The sequence below is a fragment of the Rhopilema esculentum genome, chromosome 14, assembly GCF_057945365.1.
Source record: "Rhopilema esculentum isolate cy_ngs chromosome 14, ASM5794536v1, whole genome shotgun sequence".
Classification (NCBI taxonomy): domain Eukaryota; kingdom Metazoa; phylum Cnidaria; class Scyphozoa; order Rhizostomeae; family Rhizostomatidae; genus Rhopilema; species Rhopilema esculentum.
Genome location: NC_142828.1, coordinates 5,034,162 through 5,048,874, shown reverse-complemented (window position 1 = coordinate 5,048,874; position 14,713 = coordinate 5,034,162). Strand labels below are relative to the sequence as shown.

Here is a 14,713-nt window from a genome sequence, read left to right as displayed (position 1 = left end):
GTGTAGTTCTTCATTACTTATTTTTCATGAAAATGTGAGCAAATACAAAACGATCTTTCTCTCAAAATGTAGCAAATAAGAATCACCGCAATGCGCCGAGAATGAACAAAAAAAATAGTGAAGGCTAATATTTCGCCCCTGCATACGGGACTTCATCAGAACAAAAGTTAACAGACTAAAAATGTACACATTTAGACGAGCGAGCGAAAGTCTTCAAATGATTGAGGCAACCCTCCGTCCTGGATTCAGAGAGCATGCGTAATAATAACTTCGTTCTGTGCGCATGCTCTTTGACTCCATGACGGAGGGTTGCCTCACTTTTTAAAAAACTTTCTCTTGCTCGTCTCCCCAACAAGATGGTGGTGTCGGATTGGCTGATGTGGAATGGTGTGAATCAGGCGCAGCGGTGGAGGAGGGAAGTGTGGCGAATGAGAGAGTGTGGGTGGTGGAATGAAAATGTAATGAGGATGAAGTACTATCAGTGATGTGCCTAGACAATTTTATTTGAGGGGGGTTCGGAAAAAAGGTGACCAATTTTACTTTTTTGACCGATTAATTCTTTATAGAAAATTCATTAACAATTAAATAGATGATCATATACACACTTAATGATAACAAATAAGAGCAAATGGTGGCATGAAAGTATTAGAAAATTAAGTTTGTGGAAACTTATTTTCCTGGAGTTTGCGTGTTTGGTTGAAACCATGAGCATCTTTTTGCGAAAAGCCAATTTTAAGGAAATCTGCAAAAATGAGCTCCTCATAACAATAACTTCAGCATATAAAATGTCCTATAATCTATAAATTTTTATAAGAATCAAAGGGCAAATGTGGGTGGAGACCACCGAGAGGTTTCAGAGGCTCTAGGGCAAAATGGAAAGACGGAGACCCTGCGAGGAGAAAATGTTTGCGACCACACCCTTCACATTAGCTAAGAATGCATCTCAGAAAACTTCTTGCAGTTATTTCTTGCAGTCATTTCTTATAAGAAACACGTAAGAGTCGTTAGCTTGCTCCTTATAGCAAGTTATTTGCAATACACTTTTTTTGTACGAACCAGTAAATTCGAGTTCAGGTTGACTGTTTTTCTAAAAACATCAGGATGGATTGTTTTTAATTTGAAAATGGCTTTGAAAAAAACTAAACATTTTACGACATACTAAAAGCTTTTTCGTCTGACACTCCTCAGAGCATAAAACGTTAGAATAAAGGTCCGAAATAACCCTTATTCTGACGTTTTATGCCGTGAGGAGTGTCAGACAAAAAAGCTTTTAGTATGTCGTAAAATGTTTGCGTTTTTATAAGCCATATTCAAATTCTGTACCGCCTAAAAATTGCTCTTAACTTGTTCTTAAATTAATAGGTTGTAAGCAGTGCGATTGTTAGCATTTTCGCTCAAGAATGGTGTTTAGGCCTTATTGCTAACAAATTGAGTGAGACAGCCTTCATTTGCCCAGAGGTTTGAATATTTACCGAAAAAGAACCCACATATTGCTAAAAGTCCTCATTTTTTACATAAAACGTTGTTCAAAATTGCATTATACAGTAACTCAGCCTCAGCTTGTTCTTAATTTGTCTTATAAAATTTGTTCTTATAAAAAAGAGTGTATTACGAAAAAGAAAATTGACTATGGCCAACCATGACCAATAAAATGAATGAAATATAGGTTGAAATTTGGTCAAACCTCCTAATTAATGCTAAGGTTCCCGCTGCATGACCAACTAAAAGTTTGCAGACATTGGGGAGGGCGTGACGCCCCCTCACGCCCCCCAATCAGCACATTCCTGAGTCCTATGATATTAAATAATGACAATGTGGCTGTAAGGTTAACGGTCAGTGGTGCTGTTCATGCCGTTGGGTGTGACTGTGAGAGTGTTTGCCAGGCCATTGAGGTATTGCTCTTTGGCTCGTCGGACACTCTCTTGTTTTTCGTTGAGTTTCAGTAATGCTATTACAGTAAGGTTATTGATAGTATATTCTGGGCTACAAAAGTGTTCATAATTTTCTTTTTATGCTGACAATACGCATTTTTAAATACAAAACAAAGGTCAAGATAAGTACTCAGCTTTTTCATCTTTTTGTTAGTTTTGGCACTAAAAGATCCTGTATGGTTTCTTAAATACAAAGGTTTAAAGAGCTACTTTTTAGAAACACAAAAAAACACAAAAAAGAAACATAAGGTAATATAAAATTGATCACCTAATCGGTCGCAAGCTTCTTTCTATTCTATATGTCATTTGAACCTCAAATAGGTACCTAGTTAATTTGCATCCAATCTTTTGGAGCTGTCTAGTTTCCATACTGCTCGACCTGATGACGTAATTAGTTTACCCTAACCTTAACCCTAAACCTAACCCTAACCCTAACCCTAACTCTTTACTTGAAATAATTAATCATACTAATTTATGACTATCAATTATGCTTATTTATGAATATCAGATCGGGCTGTATGGAAACTAGACAATTCCCCAATCTTTGTACTTATCCACCACTACTGGGCTCCGAGCCAACCCTCGTTTTGGTTAGGAGATTTGTTTTGTTATGTCAGGTGGTCGGCCTATTTTGTGTTATCATAACGAAGGGTCCTGTACTTTTGGAAGCAACTCGAAGTTTTTAAAAAGATACCTGCCTACCGTACCTAAGATAATGTCTGATGAGAAAGCATCACAATTTGGTGAAGCAACACCTGACGCTGGCTGCTTGCTGACTGAAGCTGAGGAAGATGCTTGCGGTGAAAATGTATGCATAGCTGTGCAAGGATGTTGCCACGGGGAGCTAGAAAAAATCTATGAAACAGTGCAGTACATTCAGACAGCAAAAAACAAGAAGATCGATTTACTGATATGCTGTGGTGATTTTCAAGCTGTTAGAGATCACGAAGACCTTCTATCAATGGCCGTCCCGCCAAAATACAGACAAATGGGTGTGTTTAAAGATTATTACTCAGGGGTGAAAACTGCCCCAGTTCTTACCCTGTTTATTGGGGGTAACCACGAGGCATCGAAGCACCTCTGGGAGCTTCCCTTTGGTGGATGGGTTGCACCAAATATTTACTATTTAGGTTATGCAGGCGTGGTTAATTATGGTGGATTTAAGATAGGTGGGATATCAGGGATATACAAAGACCACGACTTTTATAAGGGACATTTTGAAATGCCCCCATTCAATGATAGCACAATGAGAAGCATCTATCATACAAGAAGCTACGAAGTTTTCAAGCTGAAAGTGCTTAAGGAACATTTAGATATATTTATTAGTCATGATTGGCCCAAAAATGTATATAACTATGGTGATGTTGAGGATCTTCTTAGGAAAAAGAGATTTTTCAGAGAGGAGGTTGAAAGCAAAAGACTTGGCAGCCCAGCTTGCTTAGAGCTTTTGAAGGCATTGAAACCATCTTTTTGGTTTGCTGCCCATTTACATGTGAAATTTGCTGCTCTTGTTGAACACAAAGAAAATGGTGATGGAGAAAAGACATTTACAAAATTTCTGGCCTTGGATAAATGTCTACCAAACAGGAACTTTTTGCAAGTCATAGATATGGGGCCATCAACTGGGAAAAAAGAGCTCCAATATGATGAAGAATGGTTAGCAGTGACAAAATCAACATATACACTGTATAATGCAACATCCCGTGCCACTTGGGTTCCAAGGAACGATGAAGAACTTGAAAAATACAGGATAACAGATAAACAGATAAATGAGATTAGAGAGATATTTAAAGACCTATCCATACCCCAGAACTTTGAGAGAACAAATAGCTCAAATTCAAAATCTGGCAACAGTAATAACCAAACTATGGAACTGTGTGAAAAGCTTGATATAAAAAATCCATGTAATATATCAATTATAAGGAAAACAGAGAATTATGGTCACTCCAATAAAGTTGGATCAAGAGACACATCATCTGACCTTGATTCTAGCAGTTCAGATGATTTTAATGAGATACCAAATTTTGCAGGTGATCCCAGTGAGATATCATTAGATGATGATTCATCAGATGATGGAGATGAAAGTGCATTGAGTAGTACTAGTTTCTCAAAATCTTCAGAGGTTGATTCACAAACTGAATCTAAAGAAATGAAAAGAAAGCATTCAAGTGATGAGTTTTCTGATGAACCAAGCCAGAAGCCAACCTTTCTTGTAAGGCGCAACAAAGCATTGTATGCCTCATTAGATGATGATAACTCTGGGTCAAGCAGCTCTGACTGTTTGTAAAATCAAACTAAAACAGTATAAACTGTTGTGTTTTGTTAAGATATTTAATATTTAGTATCCTATACAAATTTTTAATTTTATTTTTGCTAGTAAACCTGACAATGATAGCAGGCATATTGCGTTTTCTTAAAGAGTTTATGTATGGATTCAAATAATTTCCATCATTATTTTTGTGTGTGACAATGCCTCTTCAACCATAACTAAATTATGATTTGAGAGTTGTGACAGCAGATTGATACTCTGTTGATTAGTTTTTGTTTCTGTGGTCATAAGTTGATTTATGCACATACAAATGTTTTGGGGTAGTCCGGTGGATTCATTTCAGATAACCTTAATATCTAATTCTGCAACCAACATTGTTTTGGCAGCAAAGGGGATGCAGTGTCAGGGGATTTTTTACCAGAAACAAATATTTTTTCAAACAAAAATGAAATATTTTTGTTTAAGGGGTAAAATTTTTTAGAGCTTGATGATGAAAAATTTGCCCCCTATGTTAAAATAACATGGAAGATAATGCATAGGAATACAATGCACTTGATTCATGTTATCATTCTAGTCATAAAGTGGACAAAGAGCAATATAGATCAGTTAAGCAAACTATTTCACCTCTCAGTATTAGCTTTATAATTGAGTTCCAGGAGCTAAGCATGCCACTTACTGAAATAAAAAGATGCACCCCATGCTCAGTGGATTCAAAGTCTCAGATGTAGCCTTAGCTTACCATCCATGTGTTGAAATGTTATAATCAGTCTTAATTATAAAAAAGCAAGATTTAGCTTTGTTGAAATGAAAAAAGTTTTGAATTTTTAACAGTTGTTGCATAAATATTCTTTGCCAAGCAGAAACACTTTAATATTTGGCAACAAAAGAAAAATAACTGTATATGATCTCCAATATTTATAAAAATTTTATGAAAAGGGAACCAGATTGCACAGCAAAGACAACAGCGATTAACTTTGCAAATTTGAATTATCTCTCACTGAGTCACTGATTGATAATAATCAGAGAAACATTCGTAAGATAAGGAAATAACAACTGCTGAGGGGTCACTTAATAAAATGAAATTTGTATCATCTTGTACTTTAAACTATAATCTGTAACCCACTGACGGAGAAATGATATCCCCATTAGCTTCAAACAAAACTGTAGCTAATTATACAAATCCCCTCTTCCTATCCTAACTAACTAACAATGCAACATTTCTCAAACTTCACAAAACTGTTACAACAATACTCAACTGACTTGCAAAGAAAGAGATCAAGCCTTTTCCATGAAAGAGTTGTTAAGAGTTGGTATTCATTAAGAGCTGGTTTGCTTTTAGTTTTAGCTTTGCATGCACTTTGTTTCAGTGCTGTTTCTAGTTATCTAATGCACATAAGACTGTGAGTTGGTGGAAGTGACTTGCAATAACAATAGGACTTGAGCAAATTACCGATTGAGGGGGGCTAAAAAAAATTTTGGGCGCTTCTAAACATGCTAATAAAAAGAGCAGGGCGATTTTTGTATGTTTGTTTTAGGTACATTTTGGAAATTCTTAGGGGGCTAAAGCCCTTGTAATCCCGCTGCTTTTGCGGTCCCTGGGTCGGAACCAAAAAGAATCGATTAAACAGCTAAGTTATCGGGTTTATAGGCCTCTAGGATACCAGCAGGGGGAAGAAGGACGTCGGAAAATAAAAAATTTCGGAGAAGCATGCCCCTAGACCCCCTCATCTGGTACGCATTCGAGGCATGCCCGTATGCCCCTTCACGGCCGCCCTCCACACCAAAGATTTGTACTGGTAGTTTTGGTTGAAGTATGATTCAAAAATGATCCCAAAGAACAAGTTAAGCAAAACAAAAGTACCCTCAAAAGTACCAAATGACAGCCAGTTCTAAGGATAAAGAATTACCCATATTACCACAGCGCGGGGTCTCTTCGTATTTTCTCAAACGTATCCTTCGTACATCTTTATTACGTTTCTCTGCTTGTGCTTAGATTGGTTTTGAAGAGTCGGTCCCTTAACTATGCAAGTTGGCCCAACTTATGCATAGAGGGGACAACACACCCCATCGTATTTACATTTGAGCAAACATGTCATAAGATAAGAGTTTCTATTACCTTGTCTTAAGCAGTCAGTAGAGCCTCATCACTCCAAGGAAATTCTTATACTTCGGCTGCAATCAACTTAACAGGGTTGCTCGCTCAAGATATTTCTGTCCTAGGCCACACGTCTTGTAAAAGGCGTTACTTGTAAAAGGAAAACTTCATTTGAATGAGTCTACGCTTAGTTTTTTTCAAAAATGGCATTCCTTCATTTTCGTGTATATTCAAATCCCAAGGCGCTTCGGAGTAAAGCAACTGATACAAACATGGGACTTTCAAATATTTCATTGGCAAAGATGATTCACAATGGACGAATACACAATTGCTAAAATTTCTGTACCACTAGCGCCGATTTACAATGCATGGCGGACACCGGGGAAACAACAAATGTCTGTAATTGGGAGGTGTTCGTTGTCATCTTAATTCTGCACGCTATTAAACATTTGCTAATATTGGAGACATATTTTGAGGTCGGGAAAATGCCCCCCCCCCCTCTACCGTAAATCATTTTTGGATTCTAAAGACCATCCCGACCCCCGCTCTTTATTCTAACCAAAGCATTTTGCTACAAACTCTAAAAGTCATTGTGATCACTTTCGACAGTGGTTACTACAACGACTTTCAAGTTTGTGAGAGACAAGAGAATGAGAGAGTCGTGAATTAGTTTTTGATACGAATATAAATATTGGTTAATATAAAATCGCAAGTTAATCAGTTTCATACAGGAAATTTAGTTAGATTTCTTTAGGTAAAGGCATCACTAAATTCTACAGGCTGTCCCCTTTGGCTAACTTGACAACAGTATTTTCGATTAAAGGGATGAAGAACTTTTCAACCTTAATCATTTGTTACAAAATACGGCAAAGCCTACGTAAGACACTGACTTTAGACAAAACGTCAGTTTTGAGAAGCTATCATTTATAAGAGTGTAGGTAGATTGGAACTTGGTGTCTTACATTGATGTGATGTCTTAAAGATAAATGCTGCTATTGTATAAGATGAAATGCTTTAGTAGACACCATTGTATGTAAAGATGGGGTGGAAACTGCTAAATCAATGTCAGAACATAAGAAGGGTGTAAGATAAGGCATTTAATAGTGGACAAAAATGTGGGAAAACATGGTTGACAAGACCCCGCAAAAGTGTTAAGATTGGTAGGAATTTTAAGATCATTTCAAATACAATCTCCCCAAAAAGTTGTTAAGTTGTAAAAAAATTCCTCCATGTTGTTTTGTTTTTCTCTTCTGGTGGGCGAGAAACGAGAAGGCGCGCAAAATCTGATAGAAAAAAGCTCGAAGCACCATGTTCAAAGCACCTCCAATTGGAAAATTTGTTAGCCTCGTTTCCTATCCGTGCCAATTTGGGATCGATCCAACCTTTTCGAGCGTTTACACGAGACGGGATCGATCCCAAACTGGATCGATCCCAAATTGGAACGCTTTCCAAAGCGAACCCAAATTAGCACGGATAGCGGATCAATCCAGAGCGTTCGCGTGTAAACGGAAGGCCGCCGATCCGTACCAGTTTGGGATCGATCCCGGCCTGGATCGTTCCCGTGTAAACGGGGTCTAAGTGAGTCATAATTGTAAAATGAAACAGCTCTAGTATCTCTTAGTTGCTGCAGTCCATTTGGGTGCGTAAAGAAGGTGGGGCTTGAAATTCGACAATCTAGTTTATACAAACTTGCGAGAAAGTCCTCTGCATATAAATGATTTACAATGATTCTCGATGTCGCCTTCTTTGGGGTCTGGTAAATAGACACGTCAGTTACGATAAATAGTACAAAATATACTAAGTTATCGGTTCATTTTACATATATATATACAAAATTACCTAGTTTCATGGAGCCCTGCAGCCAGCAATAAGTTGCCTTGCGAGAAATGCAATTCAAGGACACTTGTCGCTTTTGTTGAATACGCACTTATCAAGTGATACAGGCTGTCACTGGTGGCCATCCCTGATGTTCCATGTTTTATAATCGCCTCTGCATTCCAAACGCGAATACTATTGTCAAGCCCGCCAGACACTAGCATTGATCCGTCCTTGCTAAATGCCACGCTGTAAAGGGTATCAGTATGTCCACGTAGGTCCTTTAATACTTTGCCATTACGAATGTCCCAGACTAGAACTCTGTTGTCATCACCAGCTGATACCAGATGCGTCCCATCCGGACTGAATGCAATGCTGTATATTGGGGCCTAAAAGAAATCAATGCCACTCGATTCGATACCATAAACGAATCTTGCTACAGACACAATCTACCATGAGTGTTTTTATATTTCTACACATGTTAAAGGATTTTTTGAAAAATGACAACATCTGAATGGAAGTAAGACCGGACGACAGGTGCCATAGATAAAAAAATGGGGGAAAACGCAACAGAGTAATGCATATACAAAGAAATATGAGCCTAAACAATAATGTGAGCAATGAGGATCCATGCCTTATAATACGTAAATAAAACTTTATTTCATGTTAAAATAAAGCTATTTCAAGATAATGTACATGCCAGGGTACATTACTAGTAAGAGAAGCATGCCCTTGGATTAATCTATAGAGAAGACAGAACGAATATCACGGACCATATTTCTAACCAGGATATCCTACAATCGTTGCACTACAAACCTTGGTACACTACACTAAATTTTTGAATATTTCATACTGCATCCTCCTTTCCCCTCCCAACAGTGTTGTTTTGTGTAAATTTAAGAGGTTTAGTGTGTTTCCATTTATTCATTTCAGACAACTATGATATCTAACATTACAACCAAATTTGTTTTGTTGGATGGGAATGCAATGTCAGGCTTTTTTACCAGAAAACAATAATATGCTTTAAAACAACACTCAAGCAACAGGGCGCTCCGAGGAGTTCTGTCAGTGACTGTAGTTGAAAGGGTAACATTTTAAAGGAATTGGCAAAAGATATACTTTCTAGGTTATTAGGATAAGAGCGTAGGAAGAAAATGCATATCGAATCTTACGTCATGCCCAACAAAAACTCGGACAAACTGTGCACTTTGAAGGTCCCACAACCGGCATGTTCTATCTGCCGATCCACTCGCAACATAATTACCATTTGGATGAAACTGAACGCACTGAAAAAGAGATCAGTGGAAAGAATAAGAAACACTTGTTTGGCGAGTTTATTACCAACATAAGTGATTTACAATATTTTCTTAGGAAAAATTCTTATATTTGTGGGGATAAATGCTCTTACGTTAGAGAAATGAAGTCCAGGTTCAATAAAAAAAATCACCATACACCGAACGATGCAAACTTTGAGCAATGCCTCTAAAAACATATTTGCCTTTACAGAAATGATATGCATTTATCATTTCACCTCTTTCTTAGATTTATCTCATGGTTATAAAACATATAATACATTTTTTCATTCTAACGTTTCAGAAGCTACGACAAGTACGTTAGAACATACTATAACCCCACTTTCAAAACTACCTATGAATAGTTATAAAAGGTAAGCGTTTTTGTCTATAATCGCAGGCCCATGCCAGTGTTTGTGCTGATTGTTATTATTGGCATTATATAACTATGATAGCTAAGCAAGCAGTAATTGTAAGCCTAGAATTTATGCAACAGAAACCAAAATTACAGCCGCTTCGCTTTTTCATGAATTAATAGGCCTAATTTTCAAAAGATGTGCGGGTCTGGCAATAATTCAATTTACCAGACGTATTCCAAACGCAAGCCAAAAGAAAGGGCGTTCTTTTCAAAATGATTTCATACGTAATCAAAATCATCAAAGATGACTTCATCGGGGGTGAAAGTAAATCTTGGTGCTATAATCGAACTAGTCGTATCTTTTCAAATCAAACATACGCCTTTACATTTGCTGCAGTTTTAACACTCATATTATGAACACCATCGTAAATACTATACATGCTTACATCAACACTGTTGAGATGTCCTGCAAATAGCCTCAGTGGAAAAGCATATTCAGTTGCCCACAGGCGAATGGTATGATCTTTCGATGAAGAAACAAAGTATGAGCCCTTGCAGCCAGAACTGATGTCCCAGACAGGGCTGTCATGGCCTTTGTATTCAACCATGGATGTTTGTGACTGTACACTCCAAAGACGAACTATTCAAACAAAATGCATAGTTTTATCATATAAAGGATTAAACTGTGTGAAAGGAAGAAAATTCGAGAATCCCAGCAGTATTTGGTCTTTGAAGATAAACAAAGACTGGAGGCATGAAAATAAACTATAGTGCAGGAGACACATGTAAGGAATTCAAAAAGCTTTAATAGTAGAATTAAGAGGGGTTGCGGTGGGGCTGAGAATTTCAAGAGCCAGATATTGTGGCAGAGTTAGTAAAGAAGAACAGGCTTCTCAAACAGGTGATTTGAAGAATTCACTGCATTTTCCCCATTACTCACTTTGTTAGTATAAGCCACAAAATATAACTAAACTCTTAAAATATGATTCTTACCCAGTACTGATATTAATAAATATTTCGCAATAATTTCACTCATAACCCAATGAATAGCTTTAATAATTGTCCTTTTTCTGAATTTTTCAAAGAACATTCTGCTCATCTGATATTTGGACACAGCCAAGACAGAAATACAAGATGATGTCAAAGTAAAAAGGGATAGGGTACTGTTGTATTTTACTATATAAACAAATTATGAAAAAACAATTTGTAACAGTAACTTGCTAGTAACACATACATGCCCCAAGAACACTCAGCACAGGTTGTTAAACGTCTAGAAAAACAGCTGAACATTGGCATTGCTGAATAATGCTTGGCAGCCAAGGAACAAACTCAGTGAGCAAAATATGACCCAATTTGAAAGTGTTAAACACCTTTGAACTAGTGAATGCATTATCAGTGGGCTTGTGGCATTTTGCTAAAAATGGTATTTAAATCTTGATGTGTTGGGTCCAGTGGCTGTGACACTTGGGGGGGGGGGGACTGCCCCCCCAATTCTTTGGAGGACAATGGTCTTTTGTTCTAAAACAATGGGAAATGTGAAGTCATCTTATTAAAACAATAGGCTTGCCCCCCTAATATTTGATCAAGTGTCGCCCCTGGTTGGGTCTTAAGAGCTCCCTTAGCCTTACAGTATATTAAGGGCTGAATTGAGACATGATCCTCTTTTGCAAGTACTTATGATTCGTGTATCTCAGCTAACATACCTGAGCAGTCCTCTGAAGCAGAAAGCAAAGCATTGCCTTCAGGCAGAAACTGGAGTGAATAGACAGATCCTTGATGTCCTCTTAAAACAATGCTTTCATTAGATGATGTCTCAGTTGAAGTTGTTGCTATATAGAAAGCAGACAAAATCATCACACAAAGTTTATGAAATTGATTAAACGAGGCATTTTCTTTTCTGTCATGCCAAGAACATCAAGTATAAATACAAGTAGATTACAGACTGGGTACATTTCATGAAGCTAATGAGATGAAATGCATTTTGAAAATTTCATAGAACAGACAATGAAGAGGGGGGGGGGGGGGACTTTTAGAAAAAAATTATGCAGGATGGTCCTCTTTGAAAAGACAACTAGGGATGTTGCAAGCCTAAAGTAGAATAAAACGTCACAAAACTTAGATCATACTTCATCGACCTAAGAAAATTGAATATGATAGTTAAAGAAGTTTCAATTAACATAATTTTCACACATAGCTTCTTATATCATAAGTTATAACTGCTATTTTTCCAAGATTAGCCTTATTTCATCCTTGGGCAAAAGTCAAATTAAGCATCTTATTGAAATAATTGCATGATTTTGAAACTTGAATAATTATTTGATCAGAAACAACATATTTTTGGGAAGAAAAGAAAGGAAAAAACACTAGTAAGAGTTAAAGGCTATTTGGGAAATATGTGCTACATGTACAAATTGTTCTTATGGTTTTCAAGCAACTGTTGCACTATCAAGAGACTGTCTAAATGTACCCTTTGAGCATCATATTCTTGAAATGGAGATGTTAATGGCTTGACTCCAAGATAACAATAGTTGATGAAATTCAGAGAGATCCTAGGCAAATACCTGTTTTAATGCTCGACGTTTTAGGATTTGGCTGTCCAAATTTTTTCACATTCAAACTCCATAACCGTACAGAAGAATCTTCAAATCCAGCACAAATCACATTACCATTTGGAGAAAACTTTACAGATGATAAACTAAAAAAAATACATATATTAAAATGTGAAAAATATAAATCAAAATACTCAATCTATACTAGGTTTTCTAATAATGTCGATTACTGATAATATATTATATACTGCACATCTGATTCACAAATTGCCTTCGTTTCTACTTTTGTACATAAAAAATTCCTGAGAATAGGCAAGTGCTAACAACACACACTTCAAAATGATAAGCAGGATATATTTTGTCCTCTGATTTCTTTTCTCAGGATCACAGGATATTAACAAATAAAGGCAAACTCTCTCCTTTATTGGTTCAAGTAAAGGGAGTTCATCCTTAAAATATTTTCCATGTTATGTTAATAGTGAAAACTGAAAAACTTAATAAAATATTAAAAAGATAAAAATATGAACTCCAGACAAAAATATTTTGCTACAGTTTTCTCTACACTAACATGCTTCAGATAAAAGTAGTGCTACTGCTCAGACAGCTTCTTAAAAAGTTAGGAAAGATCAGAGTTGGAAATTTCAAACTTTGAGGAAGTTTTATAAACAAAAGTTTGTATGTCATACCATATATCTGGCTAAGTGAAAATACCTTAGTGAAAATTTAACATAAGTTTTTTACTTTCTTTGGATAGCAAGGTATAATTATGAGGTAAAGCACTGCTGGAGAAAAAAGGTAGCACTTCTGAAATTACTTAAAATTACATTGTTTTTTACACATCTTATGCTCCAAACAATTGAAAGAAAATTCCTTCTTCGTGGTTGGCACCTTATGAACTGGGAAGGGGGCCTCAAAAGTCCAAAGCTGGGTCTTTTTGTAGAATCTTACACCTGGATCTTTTTGTAGAAAAAAAATTTTTTTTGATGAATTCTGAATTTGGTCAGACTTTCATTTGTTCCTTTAGCTCGTTGAATTGTCATTTTGCATCAACAATGTTTTACATAAGCATAAAAATGATACAACATACCCTTGATAGGAATTCACAAATGAGTACAATGTAATTGATGGCTTTGTCTTGCTAGCCTTTTCCACTTTCTGAATATAACCATTCAATTTGTTCACCTCTTCATCATCCCCAGGAATTTCATCTACATCATTCTTTTGAATATCAACCTCAGTCCATTCTTTATTATCCACCTGTCTTGAGTCATCCAATATCTTTATATCTATATTTTTATTTATTGTCTGAAGTAAAAGTGAATGGTTATTATTTCGCAAATGCTGAATCAAGTAATTAAATATCTTACTAGATAAAACAATACGCCACTTTTTCTGTTTTAAATGTGCAACTTTTGATTTGTCATTCACAAAATCCTTGCTTTTAGTCAGCAGCAAAAGCTCATTGACTTCCTTTTCGTATTTCTCTTCGTGTTCACTATAATATTTGTTGAAAAATGTTTGTGCGGATACAAAATGATCCATTTCTATTTGTTCCACCACGAAAATTGAAAACACCGGAAACAACAGTTGCATCAAATCGGACCTATAAGTTCCATTACATGCAGTCAGAAAGGATTTCAAACCAAGATACTGCTCTTCGTGCGGAGTTGGATCAGCCGTTATGGCTGTGTAAGATATGAGGTTCTCTTCAATTGTTCTCGAAGGTACAATTTTCTTATCTTGGCGGGAATTACACCCAGTGATAAGTCCTGTATGGTCCGCTTGTTCCTCTCCAGAAACATTGTAATCTATAGATCTGCTTTTTAAATGCATTTCTAAAATATCCTGTATGCCTCTATCCTTCGCTTTATGTAACCCATTATATGATAAACGGTCATCTACCATGTTTTATACAACTAATTTCAACTCGCTTTAGACATTCCATTTGCCTGGAAAGCTTAGGCCCACTAAACCCAGCCTCGCATTCACGAAGGGTTGGAAAAAAATCATAGAGATGGAGAATTCTTATATTCCCATCTCTATGAACAAACTAGAGAAAACCTACAACAAAAATTACTTGGGAATAATCGTAAATTGTTAATCTTAAAACTGCTTTAGTTTTACGAGGAGCTAATTAGAAGAACTCTTAATGAGCTGTCCAGACAACTGCAGTGTTTCGAGTTGTACTTTCAGTGTTGTACGTACATTTGGGTTATTAACTAAGAATGAAAACTTATAGATAAAACATAATAAATGTAGGGACTGAAACGAGTGGAAGTTAAAATTCCAGTTGTTATGCTTACCATTTCTTCATACAAATATTGCAAACCATAAAAAACAATTAGACAAGTTTTGATTGGTATTTTTTATTGAGATATTATAGGTTGCCATTCAACTGTTTTCT

The 14,713-nt window shown here is 36.4% G+C and overlaps 2 protein-coding genes across 2 annotated transcripts; one reads left to right on the top strand and one right to left on the bottom strand.

Moving 5' to 3' along the window:
• Positions 1 to 2,529: 2,529 nt before the first annotated feature.
• LOC135696161 (uncharacterized) lies at positions 2,530 to 5,869 on the top strand. The gene has a single exon (XM_065215444.2). The coding sequence runs from the start codon at positions 2,542 to 2,544 to the stop codon at positions 4,216 to 4,218; it is 1,677 nt and encodes a 558-aa protein (XP_065071516.2). The 5' UTR covers positions 2,530 to 2,541; the 3' UTR covers positions 4,219 to 5,869.
• Positions 5,870 to 6,954: 1,085 nt separating this feature from the next.
• On the bottom strand, positions 6,955 to 14,308 carry LOC135696133 (TAF5-like RNA polymerase II p300/CBP-associated factor-associated factor 65 kDa subunit 5L). Its single transcript, XM_065215418.2, has 6 exons — positions 13,397 to 14,308; positions 12,322 to 12,455; positions 11,464 to 11,589; positions 10,207 to 10,400; positions 9,283 to 9,396; positions 6,955 to 8,499 (listed from the first exon to the last, which is right to left on the bottom strand). The coding sequence occupies exons 1-6, from the start codon at positions 14,212 to 14,214 to the stop codon at positions 8,131 to 8,133; spliced, it is 1,755 nt and encodes a 584-aa protein (XP_065071490.1). The 5' UTR covers positions 14,215 to 14,308; the 3' UTR covers positions 6,955 to 8,130.
• Positions 14,309 to 14,713: the final 405 nt, after the last annotated feature.